A 20,584-nucleotide genomic window follows, 5' to 3' on the forward strand; every position below is an offset into this window, starting at 1 on the left:
GGTCAAGGCGCGGGGCGGAGCGGCTGGGCGGGCGCCATGCGGAGGGGCGAGCGCAGAGGCGCCGGGGGGCCGCGGCCGGGGTCGCCGGTGCCGGCGGGCAAGGCCTCGCTGGAGGAGCCGCCGGACGGCGCGGGCGCGGAGCGGGGGGGCGGCCGCCGCAGCACCGAGTCCGAGGTGTACGACGACGGCACCAACACCTTCTTCTGGTGAGGGCGGCCGGGGGCGCGAGGGCTGGGGGGCGCCGCGACCCCGCCCGACCCCGAGGCCCCGCCCCCCGCCTTCCCCCTCCGCGCCCCCCCCCCCCCCCGGCCGCGCGTTCCCGGTGCTGCTCGGAGCCCAGTGCGGGCGCGGAGGGCGCGACCCCGGGCGCAGGGGGAGTGGGCGCGCCGGCCACGCGCGGGGCGGGCGGGGCGCATGCGCAGAGCGCCCGTGACCTTGGGGCGGCCCAGCTCCCGCCCCGTCGGAGAGCGGCCCACGTGCTGGGAAGCCCGCTCTTCGAGGGTCGGGCCGGGCTTTCCTTGGCCGCACAAGCGGGTCCTGCGCAGCCGGCGGAACACCCCGCCATGGGGTGGTCACGGAGGCCTGATGAGGGGCCGCGAGCCTCGGGCGAAGACCACAGGAGGCCGGCGTGGGCGGGGGTGCATCCTGCACCTGGACGACATGGGTGACATAGGTGTCTTCCCCGGGGGTGCCCGCAGCCGCTGCCCTCCCTGCTCTGCCTCGGGAACCCAAGGTGTCCGGCGGCCGCCGAGTTGTGGACGGGACAGGGTCAGGCCTCCGCCGCCGCAGGCCCCGCCGACCGCAGAAGGGAGGCCCTCCTGGACCGCGCCCGGCTTGCTGCTGTTTCCCCAGCTGGGTGCCCGCCACCGGATTGCAGCAGGGAGCTGAGCAAGCAAGCTTAGATCCTGGCAGAAGACTGGAGCTTCAGGAGGCCCGAAGTGCCCTGGCTGGAGCGGCGCGGAGGGGCGCGGAGCACACATATCACCCAGTGCAGGGAAAGGCGCCCCCTCGTTTCTTTAGAAGCCAGGGGCCCTGCCCACGAGGCTGCTTGGTCACCGGGGAGTTGGACACGCAGAGGCCTGCTGTAGCTGAGCTCACCTACGAGGAGGGCTGGTGGGACCAGGAGGTGGTGCGACGGGCAGGCAGGTGGTACCTGCCTGGTGGGCCTCCCCGTGCGTGGCTCTTGCCTGCCCCCGCGGCGGTGAGCTGTGCTGCGCCCTTGGGCTGGGTGTTGCTGCAGTGTGTGCTCTAGGCCCTGCTGCATCCCAGGCCTTCCCCAGACGGAGCTTCACGTTTCCCCAAGGCAGGTAACCAGATGCCTGACTGGTGAGAGTTACTTATTCTTACCTGCGGAGCTTAGCCACTTGCCAGCTCCCAAAGCTCCTCTCACTGACTTTGTTGGTGTTCTAAAGGCCTTTATTTTATGTTTTAGAGGATTTTAATAATGAAACAAAAAATCCTCATGAGGACTAAAAGCGTGTGTTTATCGAAATGATTTTATGTCCCAAGACTACTCAGTTTCCTAAAAGGTGCCCATGCTGGGGGTTGTGCTGGGCCACGTAGGAGGACTCGGAGTGTCTGTTACCACTTGTTGGCCACAAGGTATATAATAAGTAGGGTCAGGGTTTGCCTGCACCTTGGAACTGGAGGCCGGGCTGCCCTCCCAAGAGGGGGCGTGAGCACTACTAGGTTTGCCAGTGGCAAGAACACCACCCCATCTACTGGTTGTGCCGGTCTCCAGGGTGGAACATCTGGGGCCACATAGCACCAGACTCAGGAATGGCACACAGTTGTCTTGACTCTCGTTTTCTAAAGATCATCTGGGAGACACTAGGGGACCTGATGTCCTGAAGAGGTGCTACCGAACGTTGCCGTCCGGAGATGGACATTGGGTGAATTGCCATGGGATAGCACGCTTCCTGACCAGCTCTCAAGGCAAGAGGCGAGGGATGGTTGTGACACTTCAGGGGAGCACACCTGGTGACCCCAGGCCTTGAGCCAGCACCTCAGTGACCCTCGAGACTGTGCTGTGCGCAGTGTGTCAGCGCAGCCGCGAGAGCCCCAGATTCTTGAAAATGCTTTTCTCAGTCATCATGGGCCAGGGCTTTGCCAGCTTTGCCCACATCTGGAAAGCTCACCTCCACAGCGGATACCTATCTGGTCCTGTCGGTCAGCAGGCCGGAGGATCAGTGGCATGACCACGGGCATCTCTTGCATGCCTGGGGCAGGCCCTCTGGCCCTGGCCCTTCCTGGCGGAGGCTTCCTTGTGCTCTGTGTGCCAGCCACACCTTCGTGTTTCCTCTAATTGGTTTGGCGGGCCTGCCTTTCTGCCTGCTTGGCATAATGAGTGTGGTCGTCTTTAGAGAGGGACTGACATTTGGGTGTTTCCACTGAGAGTGGCCGGGAGCCAGGTGTCCTGTCCTCACGCCCTCGCCGAGTGACTGGAGAGTCACAGGATTTACGGCCGCTCCAGTCCTGGGCCTGGATCACTGGACCCAAATCTCCCCTGAGTTATCTATTAGCCACTAAACCAAAGGATGCTCTTGTCTTCCTCGGGTGTCAGGGGTGGAGCAAGGAGGCGTCTGGGAGGGACGGGGAGGTCTGCCTGTGGAGCGTTGGGTCTGTACCTCCACGCATGTGGAGATGGTGCTGCGTGTAAGATACGGGAGTTGGTTTTGTTTTGGCCAAACTTGCTAGGTAATACTTTTATTTTCTACGGTTATTTGCAAGTCAGTATTTCGATTCTCAGTTTGAAGATGGGGAAATTAAACCTGAAAGAGGAAGTGGCTCAAGACCTCAAGTGTACTGAGAGGCAAAGTTGGTAATAAAATCTGCACTTTTCCGACGATGTCCCTTGTCTTTCTCCAAGGAAAAATGTCAACACAGGAAACGTAGACTTTACAGTGAGAAATGGAAGCGGAGCACAGGCCATGGATTGAGCGATGGTCTGAAAATCAGAATTAATGGAGCTCTGTCTCCCCTGGATGCTGTCCTGGGACTTCTCCTTATTGCCACAAGCTGCCTGTTGAAAGTGCTCTGTCGGGGTCGAGCCCTGACCACGCGAACACCGTGATGGCCGGGAGTCTGCGGCTTTCTCCTGCCCTTAAACAACTGGGTGATGTTTCCTCACCAAAGTGCTGTAATGCTGAATATGTTCAAAGTGCTCAGAACCACAGATGAACCACCTGTTAAACATCACTGTTGGTCAGCACAGGAAATTTATAAAGTGATTCAGCAGAGGGAATTTCTTTTTTTTAATCAAGAAGGCAATCTCATTATTTTCCCACCTGCAACCATTAGTCTGTTCTCTCTGAGTTTGGTTTCTCTGTGTTGTTTTGAGAGAGTGCGTGTGCGAGCTGGGGTGGGGGAGGCAGGGGGAGAGAATCAGGCAGGCCCCATGCTCTGCATGGAGCCCGACACGACGCGAGGCTCAATCCCACGACCCTGACATTGTGACCTGAGCCAAAATCAAGATTCGACGCCCAGCCAGCTGAGCCGCTCGGGCTCCTCTAGGAGTTTGGTCTTGTGTTTAGGTTCCACCTGTAAGAGAGATGACCAGGTGTTTGTCATTCCATGTGTGACTTGTCTCAGCACGATGCCCTCAGCTTCCACCTGTGTTGCAGACGTCAAGGTTTCTCTCCTATTTGTGGCGAAGTAATATTCCATTGTATAAATACGCACGTGACGGCCCGTTGGGGTGCTTCCCTGCTGGGTTCCTGCTCGTGACGCTGCAGTAACGGACAACGTGGTGGTTTGCTTCCTTCCAGTACCCTGCAGTGGAATCACTGGATCCTGCGGCGATCCTGTTACCCTCTTGAGGACCCTCTGCACGTTTCCACGGTGGCTGCGCCAGCCTGCGTTCCCGCCCGCAGCGTGGGGGGCTCCCCTTTCTCCGCGTCCTCCCCACCACGTGTTGCTTCCTGATGGTGCGAGGTGGTGTCCCACCGTAGCTTTGATGTGTATTTCCCCGATGCCAGTGCCGAGTGAGGTGGAGCATCTTTTCCTGTGTCCGTTTGCCACCTGGGTGTCCTCTTTGGAAAAGCGTCTGTTCAGGTCTTCCACCCATTTTGTGGTCAGGTTTGGGGTTTTGCTGTGAGTGGTGTGAGTCTGTCACGGATTTTGGATATGAGCTCCTTATCAGACATAGGATTTGCAAATATTTTCTCCCTTTCGGTAGGTTGTCTTTGCATTTTGTTGTGCAGAAATGGGGAGTGTTTTAAAAGTGGATTTCATCATAATTTAATATAAATATTTTATTTTGTATTAGCTCGTGATTTTAGCAGTTCTGAAGTCTGTTCTGCTGCGAGACTGTGGTACCCTGTCCTCTCCTATGGGTCCTTGACTGTCTCCTTCCCTCTTCGGACAGAGCAGAGGAAGCCCTACTTAGCACCAATTCTTCCTGAATGACAGTGAGAACGTTGATCCCAACGGACAAATAGTTTTTCTTTTTCAGGGAATCCTTGTTTTGGGGAGGATGGAAACCATATATGACCAGAGCTGCCCTGCGCTCCTCAGGGAATATGTTTTAGCCCAAAGAAACGACAGGAAGCTTAGTGTGTTGGTGGGAAGTAATGTGAAAGAAACCAGAGGGTTGAGGTCAGGTTTTAAGTCCCAGGACAGGGCAGGGGCACCTGGGTGGCTCAATCAAGCATCTTAATCTCAGGGTCCTGAGTTCAGGCCCTGGGTTGGGCTCCACATGGAGCCTGCTTTTTAAAAAAAAAAAAAAAAAAAAAAAAAAAGATCCAGGACAAAAGCCTTTCACATCTTCTTGATGGCTCTGTGCCCCAGAGTGAGGACCCTGGGGGGGGGAGGGGCAGCAACCTCCATTAGCTGTCGTGCACAGCCCCTTGGCGAGCTGGTGACCCTGAGGCAGCGTAGGCGGGTCCTGGGCCACACGGTGGCGGTGAGGTGTTCCCTTGGCCCTGCGGCCTCTTCCGGAACTCGTCACCTTCTCTCTTTTCCTTTTGTGAGTCTGATGCCGGTTTGTGGGCTGTTCGCTATCTTTCTGTCGGTTCTCCCGAGGCTGGGGCGAAGGAGCCCCTGTTCCCTCATAGACCCCTCCCCTGCCGGGAGCCCTCTGTGGCCACGGCCCCATCTCTTCCCTGAGCGGATGCCTGCACAGGTGCTTCTGTGCACCTGCGTCCGGCGGTCAGCCTGCTGGGGGCGCTTTGCCCGCCCAGAGCCCCTGGGACCTGAGCCTCCTTAGAGCCCTGTGGGGGGGAAGCCCCGTGGGGGACACGGTCCGCAGCCCTCCGCGCTTCCCCTCTGCGGAGGCCCACTGAGGAGTGTGCGCCCTGCAGAGAAGTCTGTGGTTCTTCCGAACTGCTGGGGATGGGAATGGGGGCCCCAGAGGTTCCTGCTTGGTGCCGGTCTCCGGGTGGTGCCTTCCCAGACGTGCGTGGCCGGGCACGTTGCCTCACGCGCCTGCTCACCGCACAGGGAGCTCCTGCATGCTTGCCTGGACCCTCGCCTTGTGCCAGGAATGGTTGATCCGTAACAATTGAGAGATCTTTACTTATTTTCCTCCGTAAAGTACCTACAGTAAATCTGACTTTGTAGAATCCTCCGTTCCGTGAGCATCAGTGCAGCGGTCGTCACAGGCAGAGCATGGAGCGCCTGATCTCGGCCACCATGTGGCCCTTGGACGGTGCCATGGAAACAGGGCCAGGTGGCCCCGAGTGCTGGGGACCGGCTTTGCCTGCGTACCCGAGCCCCCCGAGCTCCCCGACGGCTGTGCAGCGCTGCGTGTGTACCAGCCTCCATTGTCTAGCTGTCCACATAGGTGGCTCATGCCCAGTTACTGACATGTTCACGTCTGCCATTCTGTCCCTCTCCCTGTTTCCATTCCCCTCTCACGCCGCCGGGGTTGGTTGCGTGCTCTACCTCCGAGCAAGCGATGGATCAGGTTACGTCTCTGCTGTCGCCCTGGAAGGCGGTGAGTCCTCCCCAGCCTTCGCTGTCTCAGCCCCCAGCTCGGCCACACCGGGTCCGCGCTGACCCTTTCGGCCTCTCCTCAGAGCATCTCGGAGCACGTGCTGCGGTGGCCGCCTCCGGTAGTTAGGCGCCTGGAGCGCCCGGTGAGGACTGTGCGTGTCACTAGTGAGTGCTGCTTCTATTGCCGTTTCTTGGTTCCCGGCGGCCTGGTTTCTGTCCGAGGACTTGGGGAGTGGTCCTCTTAGAGCGGGCCTGCTGCTCTCCTTCCCCTTGTTCATGCCCAGATGGTGTTCGGTTCGCTCCTGGAGGGCGTGTTTGCTGGACACGGAATCGCCCAAGGTTGGAAGCATTCTCACTTAGAGATCAGGACCCTGAGGCTCGGGGGGGGGCTGCGTCCCCTCCAGGGACATGCTCTGCTCGCGTGGGGTCTGGGTCCACGACTCCCGCTGTAAGCAGCTGTTAGGGTGCAGAGGGTCCAGGTGGTGTGTGACGTGGGGCAGTGCACAGGCAGGCGGCGGCGTACCTGAGTGGCGGCGGCCGCGTCCAGGGCAGGTGCCCGCTGGCTGCCAGAGAGCCAAGGCCCAGGTCTCCCGAGTAAACAGCACTGCTAGGGGCCGTGCCTCCTCATTTTGGGTCCTGGTGACCCTTTCTCTCACCTCTTCGGGTCTTGGGGTGTTGTTTTGAGCCTCTTAGATGTGGCGCTTCACAAATCCTGAGGCTGCTCCTATCTGCTCAGTGAAAACCACCACGTTTACCTGCGCCTCCTTTCTCTCCGCGATGGCCACGTGCTGCGGACACCAGCAGCAGACGTTCCCTCCTGCCCCGCGCAGAGCCGGGCACGTCCCAGGATGCCGTCAGCTCTCCCGGCAGCTTGGCGCTCTTGACTGATGGGCTGACGCAGCAAAGGCAGACCCAGCTAGGAGCCACCCCACCAGTGACTGAAGGCTGAGCTCTGCCCCCGCTGCAGGGCACAGGTGTCATCCTGCTTTGTGCGCTGACACGTTCTCTGTGTGTTTGGATTTCAGGCGAGCCCACACCCTGACTGTGCTCTTCATCCTCACCTGTGTGCTTGGCTACGTGACTCTGCTGGAGGAGACGCCCCGGGACACAGCTTATAACACCAAGAGGTAACCAGGCCTCCGGTGGGGGGGGTACAGGCACCTGGCCCACTGGGGTGTGGGTCCTTGCTCTCCCCAGGCTGGCCAGTGGCTTGGGGGCCCAGACTCGTCACTCAGAGGCTGGCTGGCTTCCCAGTCTCCCCGTTGCACGTGCCTGAGGCATCTCTCGCAGCTGCCTCTTGGAGCTGTTGAGGTTTCTAGCCCCCCTACACCTGCCCCAGGACCCTCGAGGGGCCCATCTCTCATGGGACCTGCAGCCCGTGTGGGGTTTGCACAGAATGTGCTGCGGTACCACCAGAGATGGAGCCCAGAAAGGGGTTCTGCTCACCAGTTCTGATGGGAGGGATGGTTTCCCCACACACCCCACCAGCAGGGCCCTGGCACCACTTAGAGTTAGCTCCGTCCTGACACCTTCTGCCCCAGGGCACAGCAGGTTGCACGGGCCAGGGTTCATTTTTATCAGACTGTCCCTGGACCCTCGTCACCACTCCAGGGCCCAGCCACCAGCCGGGGCCGCACCTGTGCTCTGACCACGTGGGGCCCACTGGAGCCCTCTGTGACCTCTTGGTTGTACTGATTCGTGAGAGCGGTCCACGGAGTCGGGAGACGTTCTCCTTCCCACATCCCCAGTGGCTCATGAAAGGACGCAGGTCGGGAGCAGCCAGATGGAAGAGACGCCAGGGCCAGGGGTGGGGAGACATCCACGGCCATTCCAGGCACAGCACTGTCCCCATGTCGGCCTGTGGTCCCCAAGCCAGAGGTTCAGAACCTCGCCCTTAGGGTTCCACGGAGGCTTCGTCACTCAGCCAGCACTGACTCAGTCGTCGGCCTTTAGGGACTGAACTCAGCCTTGAGCCCTGCGGCCATTCCCAGGGGCCATCCCCAGGATCCGGGCTGGGAGAGAACCAGCCCTCTGCCTGGTGCTTGGCTCTCCTGGCAGTCAGGGAAGCCGCCTCATTAACATAACAAAAACCCCTTGATCACTTGAGAAATTCCCAAGGCTTTAGGGGTTCTGTGCCAAAAATGGGATGAAGATAAGTATATGTCTTATAAGTCACAGTATCACAATATGTCAACGGGCAAAGCATCATCCTGGCCCCTTTCTGATGGGGTGCAATGGGCCCAAGGCGTCTGGCGGCCCCTGGTTTGTGTCCCCCCAAGTTTATATGTCTTATAAATCACGATCACAGAGCCTGTGAGTGGCGTCTGGGGCGTACAGGCTTTGGTGGTGGTCAGAGACGAGCCTCCCATCGGCCAGCACCGTTCTTGAGCTTTGTTGATAATAATGCTTTCTGAAAATTGTAAACAAGCTTTCTTGTGGAAAGCCTGTCATCCTGCAGGTCAGGAAGTGGACGGACTCCCTTTCAGGATTCTCTGCAGAATGGACTAGCTGGTGGGTGCTTCTTTGCCAGAATCCCACAGATTCTGAGGCCACCCTCAAGCGTGTGCGGGGCAATGCGCTGGCTGTAGAGCTGAGTGCTGTGAGGTCTCTGCGCGGGGGGGGGGCTCCTCAGGCCTCTGAAGCCCCGGTTGCTCCTCTGACCCACTGGCTCCGGTGGGACGGGGTGCCAGGGCCGGGATGGGCAGAGTGCAGCGCCAGAAGACCACGGGTCAGACTTGGTCATTGGGGCCGGGACTCGTAAAGTGGGGGTGTCAGCATCGGCCTGGGAGGGTGCCGTGAGCACCAGCATGTGGGTGGGTGCTGGGGCTCCCTGGCAGCCCGTGTGGGGGCTGGGTGCTGGGGCTCCCTGGCAGCCCGTGTGTGCGGCACCTCACAGCCCCCATCTGGTCCTGAGGCTGCAGCTCTGTCAGGGCCCACGCCTTGTCCCCAGCTGGGAGGCGCCCTGGCTCCTGGTTGCAGGCTCTGCAGGTTTTCCTCCCTCTTCTGCCACCTGTCTGCCAGGTGGTTTTGCTGTGCCTTCCTCTTTTTTTCTGAGCCCTGGGTGTCAGGCTCCAGGTCTAATGCATCTCTGCACTGCCCGTTGCTCGGTGCCCCCCTGGCACAGGGGGAGCCGCTTGGTGCACCGTGCATGGGTCAGAGTCCAGAGGTAGAGGAGGAAGCTTGGCCCCCCTGTGGCCCGAGGCTGCTCTCGCTGCGCTGGGCTCTGCACCAGGGACTCTGAGCCTGAGGATGCAGCAGACAGGGAGGCTGTGGTGGGAGCCTGAGTTCGCTTAGTGGTTATTTGCTAGTAGAACGTGGCCTTCTCTGTGGGTTTGCCCATGAGTACCCGCTGGGCACGGGTGGGCAGGGGGCAGCAGGAAGCGGGACTTGTCACACTGAAGAGGTGTCCCCGGGGCTGTGAAGTTAGACCAACGACGGGCAGTTCCAGGCCAGAGTCGTCACAGAGCAGGAACCCAGCCCCCATGGGCCCACGTGGGGCATCCGAGCAGTGCCCTCCTGGGGTGGGGCAGCGGTTCCCACTAGAGCCTGTCGGGGCCCTGCAGCCCGAGCACTGAGGTAGCAGCGGTCGACCCCGTGGGCCTGTCCCACCTGTTCACCGGTGCTCACCGCAGCCACCCTGGAGCAAGCTCCCTGCGGGGGGACTCGGGGGATTGGGGCTTGGAGGCCCCTAGACTCCTGCTCTGAGGTTGTGTGCGCCGAGGACACTGGAACTTCCGTGGCCGGTCCCTGTCCCTCCTGGGTGAGCCTGGGACCTGTGATGCTCCCCCCCCCCCCCCCAGTCCTCACGCTGTCTGTGGCTCTGCTGCTGCCTCCAGGGCGGCTCTGGCCCCAGGGCCCCAGCCCGGCCCCTTCCCCTGTCAGAGCTTTGATGCCGCAGGCTGGCGTGTCCTTGAAACAAAGTGCTTCTAAAAATTAGGCCTATTGTTAGAAAGAAAAAAATAACGTCTGCATTGTTTAAGATGTAGGAAATTGGTTTGTTTTCCTTAAGCTCTCGATTTCGGCTTCTAGGTCGTTCTTTTCATGGATCTGGGAAATTGTCTTATTTTGGGGGAGTAGGTTTTTTCTTCTGAGGTTAACTTGATCGACCAGGGATCTCATACAACACGTGTCCGATTAGAGTCTACAGCTCAGCGAGTGTCACAGACTGCATGTGTGCAGGTGCGGCCCGGAGTCCTCGTGTGCTGGAGGGCTCACGTACGCAGAGTCACCGACCAGCACGCCGCTCCGTTGCTGGCGAGTGTTCTGTGGGGTGGGCCGCGCTTTACTGACCCACCGTCCCACAGGGCACACCTGGGATGTGTACGCACACGTGTGCTGTGTACGTTCGGGTACAAAGATAAGCAAGTGTGCGTAAACCGTGAACATGTTCTGGGAACACGGGGGAGAGCAGGGCTGCAGGGATGACCTGGCCCCGCTGACAGGCGGCAGGGATGAGGCCAGTGGGTCAGCACGGCGGCCAGTGCAGCAGACTAGGGCACCTGCGGGCAGAGAAGCGGAGGCAGTTCGGGGCCGCGAGTCTTTCCCGCACACGGAGCTGGAGCAGCTGGACGTTTACACCCACAGCAAGGAAGCCCGGACTGTGCACTTTTCACAGTCACTGACGATAGGTTACAGACCTAAACGTAAGATAAGAAACTAAGACTTCTGGCAGAAACAGTAGAGAAGCTGGTGACCTTGGATTTGGTGGCGACTACTTATTTTTAAGATTTTATTTTTTTGAGTGAGAGTGCACGTATGGGTGGGGGAGGGGGGAGACACAGGCTCCACGCGGAGCAGGGGCCACGTGGGACTCGATCCCAGGACCCTGGGACCATGACCTGAGCCCCCAGGCGCCCAAGGGTACCTCTTGGGTAGGACACCGGAATTCCAGGGTCTGTGGCGGAACTAGACTGATTCCTACCACGTGATCCAGTAATCAGGCTCCAAGGGGTCCATCCCAGGGAAGGGAAGACTCCAGTCTACACAAACCTCTGCACATGGATGTCGGAGCCGCTGTATCCGTAATAGTCCGGACGTGGAGCAGCTCCACCTTGAGCGGGCAGATGGACCAACAAACCAGGTACATCCAGACGCTGTGGTTAACCAGCGGAGGGAACTGGGCTACGAGCCGTTAAATGATAAAAGTCTGTGAGCAGGTGCAGAGATGCAGTTGGCTTCCGGTGACTCGTGGCTGGATGGTGTCCCGCGCCCCCCCCCCCCCCCGCAACGGAGGCACTCTGCGAGCTGCGGGGAAAGACAGTTGGTGACCACAGGACCGTGGCCCTATGGACATCAGGAGCAGAGAAGGGAACGGAGGGGGTCCGTGGGGTTACCTGCCTTGTGCTGGCGTCTGGTTCCGCGCTGACTGGTTAACGGTGGGTGGGGTGGGTGTTGCCACATGACGAAGACAAGGCTGACACTGAGGAGCAGCTTAGAATGTGGAAGGGCCGTGTGGAAGGGCCCGTGCTGGCGAAGGTGGTGGGAGGCGTGGTGCTGGGGCGAGTGGCTGAGCAGGGGTGGGGGCTAACGCCGCCCTGCCTGGCGCCGTCCTGGTGGACTTGGCAGCGCGCAGACGACGGCAAGCCCCGGGAGACCTAATGTGCACCAGGGACAGAGTGAGTGGCTCCTGTTGGGGCCGCGGCCCCCCACCCTGGGCTCTGCTGGACGCGGGGGCTTCCCGCGGGGTGTCCCGTCCATGGCTCTGCCGCCGCTGCCCACACAGCCCAGGTCGGAGGGAGCTGCTCAGTGGCCGGCGGAGGCGGGAACCGGGTGTGTCCCTAGGGGGAGGGTGTCCACGGGATGAGGGTGGGAGCTGGGGACGCTGGCCTCACGTGGACGACGGCCACTCGGGGAGCATCGCAGGCTCACCTGGAGGCGCAGTGAGGCCGCACGGCTCTGTCAGCCGAGGGGCCCAGAAGCTCCGACGCCCCTGTGGCGAGGAGACCGTCCTCCAGTGGAGGAACCAGGGCTCCTGGAAGGAAGGCGGATTCCCAGGCTGGGTCTGGGGATCTCCAGTGCCCGGAAGGAAGCGCTCAGAAAATACTGAGGCCTGGAGGATAGGGTCGTGTCAAAGCTCTGACACCGGGCACAGCTGAAAACAGGACAGTGAGCAATAGAGACGGGGCTGCAGGCTGTCCTGGGGGGGTTCTGGGCTGCAGGCTGTCCTGGGTGGTGTCCTGGGAGGTCCTGGGCTGCAGGCTGTCCTGGGCAGTGTCCTGGGGGGTCCTGGGCTGCAGGCTGTCCCGGGGGGGTCCTGGGCTACAGGCTGTCCTGGGCGGTGTCCTGGGGGGGTCCTGGGCTACAGGCTGTTCTGGGGCAGAAGGGGGCTTCACATGAACAGTGGGGAGCTGGGCACGTGGGTGATGTACCAGCACAGACTGGAGACCTGTGGCCACGGCCAAGCCTGGGGCCTGGGTTGGGGTGGGGTTCCGGTGTCTGCCTGCCTGGCAAGGCCTGCTGAGCTGCCATGAGCTGCAGAGCCCAAGTGGGCGCCGTGAAGCTGACCCGGGGAGGCGGGAGGTGGCCTGGCACCCCGGGGGCCCAGAGGCCTTGCCTCCCTTGTTCTGTCTGCGTGGTGACCCCCCTGCAGCTCACCCATGGCTCCAGAGCTGTGTCGTGGTAGCACCAGGAGGGGCGTCTCTCGGGGTGGAGGGTGTCACCCGGGGTGGCGGCCAAGGGGGGGTCCCTGTGCTGCTCCAGGCAGCTGTGTGCACTTCCTCCCCCAGCCCACACCGACCAGGGTGTGTCCTTGGGGGGTGGGTACCCCAGGGGCCCTCCGTGCGGCTCCTGTGCTGGGGCGTGGGTCCCGGCCTGCTGAGCACGGGGGCCAGCGTCTGGCTGTCCCTCTGGGCCTCCTGCATCAGCGGGGAGCAGGGCTGCCATGAGCTGGTTCAGACCACGCGGAGGCTCATGTCCTACAGGGGCCGGGCAGCCCCCCCGCCCCCCTCTGCAGCCGCCCCCAACGCCCAAGGGCACTAGCGGGCAGCGGGGTGAGGTGTCGGGTGGAGAGCCTGGGCTGGCACCTCTGGGCCCCCGGGAACCAGCAGCACGCACTCTTGCCCGTGCTGGCCGGTGGGGAGGCCGGGCCTGCGGGGCGGGTGGGGTCGGGGCAGTGCGGGGGCAGCGGGGTGCAGCGGGGGGTGGCATCGCCTGAGGAGCAGGAGGCCGTGTGGCCCCGCCCCTAGGAGACCCCGGCTGCGCACTTGGGACGCTCGAGGGGAGCCCGACCCCGAGCCCCACGTAGGGCTGTGTCCCCCGGGGGCCTGCCTCCTCCCCAGGCCGCACCCCCCCGGGCCCCTCCCACCTGGAGGCGCGCACTGAGGGGCTGTCTGTTCTTTATTTGCAGAGGTATTGTGGCCAGTATTTTGGTTTTCTTATGTTTTGGAGTCACACAAGCTAAAGACGGGCCGTTTTCCAGACCACATCCAGGTAACTCGCCTCTCTGTCCGTGTGCGTCCACCTGCCAGTTCTGTCCTGAGTGCTCGCCCCACGTTGCGCTGCCGGGTGCGTGTCCTGTCCCCCAGCCCCGCCGGCCGGGCCCCTGTCAGTCGAGGAGGGTGAGGGGAGGATCCTGGAAGTCCCTCCTGTCTCGGGACCGCCCCATCCCTCTGCTCCTCGCCCTGACCCGGGCCCTCCTGCTCCCCCTCCTCCCGCTCCATCCTGGGGGTTCGCTCTACACAGCGAGGTACCCGGCTGCCCGCCATCGAGGTGCTCGCCGCGTGCCACCTGCAATGAGTCCTCCTGTCTCTGGTCCCCAACCCCCACATTGGGGAGTTCCAGCAGCCCTGGGGCCTCACTGTAGAGCGTCGCTCGGGCAGCTCCTGTCTTGTCCCCTGTCCCATCCCCCTGTCCTGTCCCCGGCCCTGTCCCTCATCCCATCCCCCTGTCCCATCCCTGCCCCCCATCCTGTCCTCCTGTCTCGTCCTCTGTCCTCCTGTCCCATCCCATTCCCACACCCCCCCATCCTATCCCTCTGTCCCGTCCCTGGTCCTGTCCCTCATCCTATCACCTTGTCCCGTCTCCTTTTGTCCCATCCCCTGTCCTGTCCTGTCCCTCGTCCCATCCCTGCCCCCCATCCTATCCCCCTGTCCTGCCCCCCCATCCGTCCTCTGTCCTGCCCCCTGCCTCGTCCTGTCCCTGGTCCTCCCTCAGCCTCAGGGTGTCTGGGGCTCCGGCCTCGTTGGGGAGCTGCCCCTGGGGGGACATGGTCAGTTTTCCCGAGGTCTTGGAGCTTTAGTAACAGGTGTCTTTTTCTGTGTGGATGGGCGCATGTTCCTTGAGAACATCTGACAAATAAGAGAGATACCTCGTAACAGAAACAAAACCCGTTCATGACAAGTAACCACCGAAGTCTCCGAAGTCTCCGTGTTTCTTCACGGGGCCTCCCGTGCGGGGCTTTATGTCCTGAAGCTGCGTCCTGGCTCCGGGTTCACACAGACGTCTTCCTAGTGTCTCATTGACAACCAGGTGTTTACCGGCGGCCTGTCCGGCCGTCCAGGGACATGGGGACTCTGCACGCGGTGTGTGCGTCTGCCCCGGGCTGGGCCGGTGGGGCCTGCATGGCCCGATCGCCAGCATGCTGCCCCCATCGGGGCCTGCTGGTGATGGCGGTCAGGGCCTCGGGGGCCTGGACTCGCTGCGGGCTGCAGACAAGAGAGGGCACGGGGTACAGGCCACAGAAACGGCAGACGTGAGGCCCGGCGCATGCCTGTTGGGTTGAGGGGGAAGAGTGGGCAGTCCCCGCAGTGCCTTGGGGGCCCAGACCCCGCCCGGGGGGGACGGCAGGGCAGCTGCGGGGCCTGGCGGTCGCGGTGCCCCATGGGGCTGTGCCGGGGCGGCCGTGGGGCCTGTCCTGCAGCACCTGCTTGCCTTGGCTGGCAGGAGGCCTCCGACTGCTCAGCGCCCTGCGGCTTGCCATGGGCAGCAGCGGGAAGGGCCTTCGGGGCCAGGGGGTGGTGCTCGGGGCCGGGGGTCGCTGTTTGCGATGGACTTTGCTGGGAAACTAGCCCGTTGAAGAGGCGCCCTTCAGGATGTTTACTGCCGGCAGGGCCCCCAGGCTGGCACACGGGGCGGTGCCAGGGCTGCCGCTGGTGCGGGGTCAGGTGGGAACGTCGGAGGAGCACCTGCTGTGGCTTGGGGGTGGCGGGTCTGGGTCCTGGGGGCTCCGCAGGTGGGAGACTGAGCAGGGGCAGCGGTCAGGGAGGGGACAGGAAGGTGCTGTCGCATGTGCTGGGGTGCGCCCTGGGGTGGGGGCGGCCCCGCGTGGCTTCACCACGGCCCGCTTAGCTCCAGCCCGCACCCCTGCCAGGGCGAGCATGCAGGCCTCTCCTGGAGTCCAGGACGCCGGGGCTGCTGTGTCGGGTGCTCTCCGTCCCTGTCCCAGGAGAACCTGAGAGCCGTCCACCTTCACGCCCCCCGCCTGCATGGGCCTGGTTCCCCGGTGGGCTTGGAGCCCCTGTGAGCGTGTATGGACCCCCCACCCCCACCCCACCCCCCTGCGGCCCTGGTTTCCCAGGCTGGGCGCGGTCTCTTTCTCCTCCGCCAGCACCACCTTGTTCACCAGCACCACCTTGTTCCCTCGAGGGGACTGAGCAGGCTGCTGGTTTTCTTCAACAGTCACGAGCCAGGGGAAGGGCAGTTCGAGGCCTTTATTCCTCCGGAGTGTCAGGATTTGGGAGGAGAAAGCACCTGTGCTCTAGGCTCACAGGCTCCCCCTCCCATTGGCTGCTCGCTCCTGGGGAGAAGCGGGCGGAGGTCGGGTCCTGGCAAATCACAGGGTCCGAGGGATGTGTGTTCTCAGCTTCCCTGAGACATAACTGCCCTGAGTGTGTGGGTCAAGAGAAGGGACGTGCACGGGGTCGGCTGCGGGGGCGTTGGCGCAGAGGTCCCTAAGCAGGTCGTGGCGCCCAGGTCGGTGCACCCCGCCATCCAGGTGGTCAAGTCCCCACACGTGCCGTGTGTTCCTCACGGTGTTGGGGGGGGTGACGCGAGGGAGGAGGAAGGGGATTTCCTGCCCATTCACAGGGAAACCCGTTCTGGCCTTGGGTTTCCTTACCTGGACACAAGGTTCCTGCAGACTTGCTGAGCGACAGAGGTCAGGGGTCACGCCCAGACGACCGCGCTGACACCAGGTGAGGGTGGGAGGGGGCACAGGGCCCTCCTGACGCCCGTGCTGTCTTTGTAGCATACTGGCGGTTCTGGCTGTGCGTCAGCGTCGTCTACGAGCTGTTCCTCATCTTCATCCTCTTCCAGGTGAGCTAGCAGGTGGCGGTGCGGCCCCAGGAGCTTTGGGGGGAAGCGAGGGGGATCCCGGGGAGGTGGGCACAGGGGGGAGGACCCAGCAGGGGAGGAGGGGCCTGCCTGGTCAGCCTGCACGGGGAGCGGGGACGCTGCCAGGGCCCGGGCCTGGGGGCCAGCTCACCTGCTGCCGCACGGCACCCAGCACCCCGCACTCGGCACTGAAGGTGGCCCGGCCACTCGACCCTCCGGGCACAGGGGTGCTGGCACCTGTGCCTATTGTGTCATCGTCCGTTTACTTCGTGCGGTGGACGTGCTGCTGGCATGCGGGGTCCGCAGTAGCAGCTTGCTCTCAGCCGCCCGGCTGCGGTGCTGGCCCTCACGTCCATGCTCACGCGGGGAATTCTGTGCACGGCAACACCACGTGTGACCCTGCAGGGCCGCCCACTGCCCGTCCTCCTCCCCCTGGGCCCCTGAAGGCGTCCGAGCCGTGCGCCCGTGTCCCCCCGGGGGCATCGGGGGTGTGGGCCTGCCATGTCGCCTGTGCTGCCTGTGTAAGGCACGGCCAGACTGCTCCCGCCACACCTGGCCCGTCAGGATCTTTCCTGGGGCCGTCGGGCCGTGCGCCACTTGTCCTGCTTGTTTGCGTCTCTGGACTGCCCGCCCTGGTGGGCCCTCGCGCTATGCACTTTTCAGCCTTCAGACATTGTGGAAGGGGTCGCTGCTCAGCCTTCAGCGGCGCCTCGCCGTGTGCACACCTGTCACCTTGTGGGTGGAGCCCGTGACTCCAGGCTGCTGCTGAGCTGACGCAGGGACACAGCACGTCCACCCTCAGGTCCCATGGTCCCCAAGCTCACGGGGTGACTTTGTGTGATGTCACCGTCCGTCCAAGTGTCACTTCCATAGACCCCAGCTGGGCTCCAGGTCCACTTGCAGGACAGGGCCATGCGTCTGCGTAGCACAGGTGGCCTGGGTCACGTGACATGCAGGTGTGTGCATGCTCTACCCGGCGGCCCTAGACACCGGTCACCCCCTCACTCTCGTCCCCACTTCGTCCCTCGGCTGGTACTCGGGGCAGTAACGAGGGGACGAGGCTGGTGGCTGGACGGGCCGCGGGGGTGGGAGGGAGCCCGGCCTGCTGGCGGGCAGTGTTGGCGCCTGTGTCTGGGGGGCGTCCTGAAGCCGTGCTCCCGTGAGGGGATGTGGGGAGGGCCAACGGCAAGCCCCCCGGCCTGGGGCCCCCACATCCGTCTGCCGGTCCCGCTCACTGCTGGCTTCACAGACCGTGCAGGATGGCCGCCAGTTCCTGAAGTACGTGGACCCCAAGCTAGGCGTGCCGCTGCCCGAGAGGGACTACGGGGGAAACTGCCTCATCTACGACGCACACAACGAGAGCGACCCCTTCCACAATGTCTGGGTAGGGTGGGCTCCGGGGCTCCCCGCTGCTGGCCGGCCCTGTTCTGGAGCCCCCGTCTGCACAGGGGCCCCCTGATGGGTACCCGCTCCCCCTGGGGTCAGGCCTGGCTACAGGCGCCCACTGCTCTGTCCCCCAGGGCCGGCCAGCGCTGCTCCGGGGGGGGGCAGTCCCAGCAGCCCTGGGCGCGGGCGGGAGCGGGGCCCGTGGTGCCCGCAGGGAGCGAGGGGCCGCTGGCTGTGGGCTGGGCATGAGGCAGGTGTCTCGCCCACAGGACAAGCTGGACGGCTTTGTGCCCGCGCACTTCCTCGGCTGGTACCTGAAGGTAAGGCGGCCTGGCCTGGCTGTCTGAAGGACACGGTGGTTCCGGGCTCTGCCCTGCGCTCTGAGCCCGACCTGGCCTCCTGCTGCCGCTCAGGGTGTGGGTGTGGGTGTGGTGGGTGAGGCCTCGGGGTCGCCCTGCAGGGCCTGATGTGGTGCCCGGCCCCAGACCCTGATGATCCGGGACTGGTGGATGTGCACGATCGTGAGCGTGATGTTTGAGTTCCTGGAGTACAGCCTAGAGCACCAGCTGCCCAACTTCAGCGAGTGCTGGTGGGATCACGTAGGTGCCAGCAGCCACCCTGGGGGTCGCGGGGCGCAGAGGCCGTCCGCGGGGCAGGACCGCTGCTCACCTCCGGCCTCTGCCCCCAGTGGATCATGGATGTGCTCGTCTGCAACGGGCTGGGCATCTACTGCGGCATGAAAACCCTCGAGTGGCTGTCGATGAAGACATACAAGTGGCAGGGCCTGTGGAACATCCCTACCTACAAGTGCGTCCCCAGCCTCCTGCTGGGGGGTCCCCGGGGGCCTGAAGTGGCGCTGGGGCACCTTCTGGGAGGGGCTGTGGACCAGGATTGCCCCTGGGCCCCGGGAGCCCCCAGGCCCTTCTCCGGCTCCCCTCTCCCCGGGCCGCCCCCCTCAGGGGTACGGGCAGCGCTTAGAGGGCACTGGGGGGGCACGGGGCACGAGCGGCTGGCACGGCCACGGGTGGGGCAGGTGCTCCCCCGGGTGACAGCCTGCTGTGCCCCCAGAGGCAAGATGAAGAGGATCGCCTTCCAGTTCACGCCCTACAGCTGGGTCCGCTTCGAGTGGAAGCCTGCCTCCAGCCTGCGCCGCTGGCTGGCCGTGTGCGGCATCATCCTGGTGGTAAGGCTGGCAGGTCCCGTGGGTGCACCCACCGGGCAGCCCAGGCCCCCGCCCACCCTTCTCTGGCCCCAGTTTCTGTTGGCAGAGCTGAACACGTTCTACCTGAAGTTCGTGTTGTGGCTGCCCCCGGAGCACTACCTGGTCCTGCTGCGGCTGGTCTTCTTCGTCAACGTGGGTGGTGTGGCCATGCGGGAGATCTACGACTTCATGGATGACCCGTGAGGGCCCCGGGGTGGGCGGGGCGGGCCTGGGCACGCGTGGTGCTGCCGACCCCGGGGCCCGGCCGCGGCGCCCTCAGCCGGTGCCCTCCCCGCAGGAAGCTCCACAAGAAGCTGGGCCAGCAGGCCTGGCTGGTGGCAGCCATCACGGCCACGGAGCTGCTCATCGTGGTGAAGTATGACCCACACACGCTCACGCTGTCCCTGCCCTTCTACATCTCCCAGTGCTGGACGCTTGGCTCCGTGCTCGTGCTCACCTGGACCATCTGGCGCTTCTTCCTGCGGTGAGTGTGGGGCGCTCAGGGGAGCCGCATGGGCCGTTGGCCCGTCCTGGTGACAGGCGCGTCCCTGCAATGGTGGGCCGGTGATGTGGTTCCCTCGGACCCTAGGGACATCACCCTGAGGTACAAGGAGACCCGGCGGCAGAAGCAACAGAGCAGGGGCGACCCGGGCAGAGCTGTCAGCACCGCAGACGGGCACCTGCCTGAGCCAGGAGACCCCCCAGGGCCCGCGGAGGCCGAGGCGGAGGGGGCGCCGGCCCCAAGCTGACGCACTTCAGGACCGGCTCCCGAGGGGCCCTGCCCCGTCCCCTGCGCACAGCGGGGCCCTGCGGCTCGGGCTTGTGCGCGTGTGTGGTGTGTGCACGGGCGTGGACCGTGTGTGGCTGCGGGCCCCCCCCCCCCCCCCCCCCCCGGGCTGACCCTGGGCAGCCACTCCCCTCTGCCCCTGCGGCCCAGCCCAGGCATCAGCGCCTGTCCCTGCTCCCCGGGCCTGCGGCCACTGGGAGGCCCTAACTGCCCCGCAGCCCGCTGCCCCCGCTCATCCAGGAACACCCGAGCGGCTTTGGACGGGGAGGTCTGAGCACGCGGGCCCCGACGCCCCTCGAGGAGCAGAGGCGCAGAGCGGTGGGCGGGCAGCAGGGCCGGGCTCTCCGGCGGCGGGGTGGAGGGTCGTCTTCACGAGCAAACCGAACAAGTGAAGCAGCGGGGCGCGGTCCGCACTGGCTCCTGGGGGAGGGGCGGCCGTGTGCAGGGGGTGGGGCCGGGAGCTGTGCCCGCTGGGGGCGGCGGCGGTCCTGGGCGCGTGCGCATGCACACACCTGTGAACACGTGTGATGCCACGCCCAGTGTGCCCCCCACAGAAAGGACAGGCACCCCTTCTGCCAAAAAAAGTGCTTTAATAAAGTGTCTAAAACTTTGTTGCAGAACTGAGTTGATTAGAGCATTTCTGTGTACTCCAAGCTAGGACGTGGGGGGCGGGTGGGGGGGCTGCTCAGGAGATGATCTTCAGGCTGGGCTTCCGTTCCTCCAGGGCCCGCAGACTATCCTCGATGTCCTGGGACCAGTAGATGTCGTAGAGGCTGCGCAGGCAGCAGGCCGCAGGGTCAGGGCCGGGTGGGGGAGCGCCACCCCCTCCTCCCCCGCCGCCCGCCCGCACTCACACCGGCTGCTCCGGCCCCGCCCCCCGCAGCCCCGCCCGCACTCACACCAGCTGCTCCCGCCGCAGCCCCGCCCCCCGAGGCCCCGCCCCCCGCAGCCCCGCCCGCACTCACCAGCTGCTCCGGCCCCGCCCCCGAGGCCCCGCCCGCACTCAC

The 20,584-nt window shown here is 63.8% G+C and overlaps 2 protein-coding genes and 1 long non-coding RNA gene across 7 annotated transcripts in view; 1 reads left to right on the plus strand and 2 right to left on the minus strand.

The window, feature by feature from the left end:
* PTDSS2 (phosphatidylserine synthase 2) lies at nt 1-20,188 on the plus strand. Of its 2 annotated transcripts, none has more exons than XM_055300856.1 (12): nt 1-206; nt 6,960-7,061; nt 13,280-13,362; nt 16,118-16,185; nt 17,453-17,587; nt 17,859-17,909; nt 18,075-18,188; nt 18,278-18,396; nt 18,658-18,772; nt 18,845-18,990; nt 19,089-19,274; nt 19,380-20,188. In XM_055300856.1, the coding sequence occupies exons 1-12, from the start codon at nt 37-39 to the stop codon at nt 19,537-19,539; spliced, it is 1,449 nt and encodes a 482-aa protein (XP_055156831.1). In that variant the 5' UTR covers nt 1-36; the 3' UTR covers nt 19,540-20,188. The 2 variants fall into 2 exon arrangements, with proteins under 2 accessions (XP_055156831.1, XP_055156832.1); XM_055300857.1 differs by lacking the exon at nt 1-206 and adding an exon at nt 484-4,053.
* On the minus strand, nt 15,568-16,111 carry LOC129494130 (uncharacterized). Its single transcript, XR_008661301.1, has 2 exons — nt 15,989-16,111; nt 15,568-15,738 (listed from the first exon to the last, which is right to left on the minus strand). It is a non-coding gene; the product is annotated as an uncharacterized LOC129494130 (long non-coding RNA).
* RNH1 (ribonuclease/angiogenin inhibitor 1) overlaps nt 20,154-20,584 on the minus strand; it is a 9,907-nt gene continuing 9,476 nt past the window's right edge. For all 4 annotated transcript variants that reach the window (XM_055300855.1, XM_055300853.1, XM_055300852.1 and 1 more), the window contains one exon: nt 20,154-20,350. In XM_055300855.1, the coding sequence (XP_055156830.1) occupies nt 20,263-20,350 (88 nt within the window). In that variant the 3' untranslated portion in view covers nt 20,154-20,262. The remainder of the gene's footprint in view (nt 20,351-20,584) is intronic.

This window comes from Nyctereutes procyonoides, unplaced genomic scaffold (assembly GCF_905146905.1).
Source record: "Nyctereutes procyonoides isolate TBG_1078 unplaced genomic scaffold, NYPRO_anot_genome, whole genome shotgun sequence".
Taxonomy (NCBI): Eukaryota; Metazoa; Chordata; class Mammalia; order Carnivora; family Canidae; genus Nyctereutes; species Nyctereutes procyonoides.

Bases quoted from the DNA above. Each gene is read 5' to 3' on its own strand.
- PTDSS2 (XM_055300856.1), top strand. From the start codon at position 37: ATGCGGAGGGGCGAGCGCAGAGGCGCCGGGGGGCCGCGGCCGGGGTCG. The intron at 207-6,959 runs GTGAGGGCGGCC...TTTGGATTTCAG, and splicing joins GGCACCAACACCTTCTTCTG to GCGAGCCCACACCCTGACTG. The intron at 13,363-16,117 runs GTAACTCGCCTC...CTGTCTTTGTAG, and splicing joins GTTTTCCAGACCACATCCAG to CATACTGGCGGTTCTGGCTG.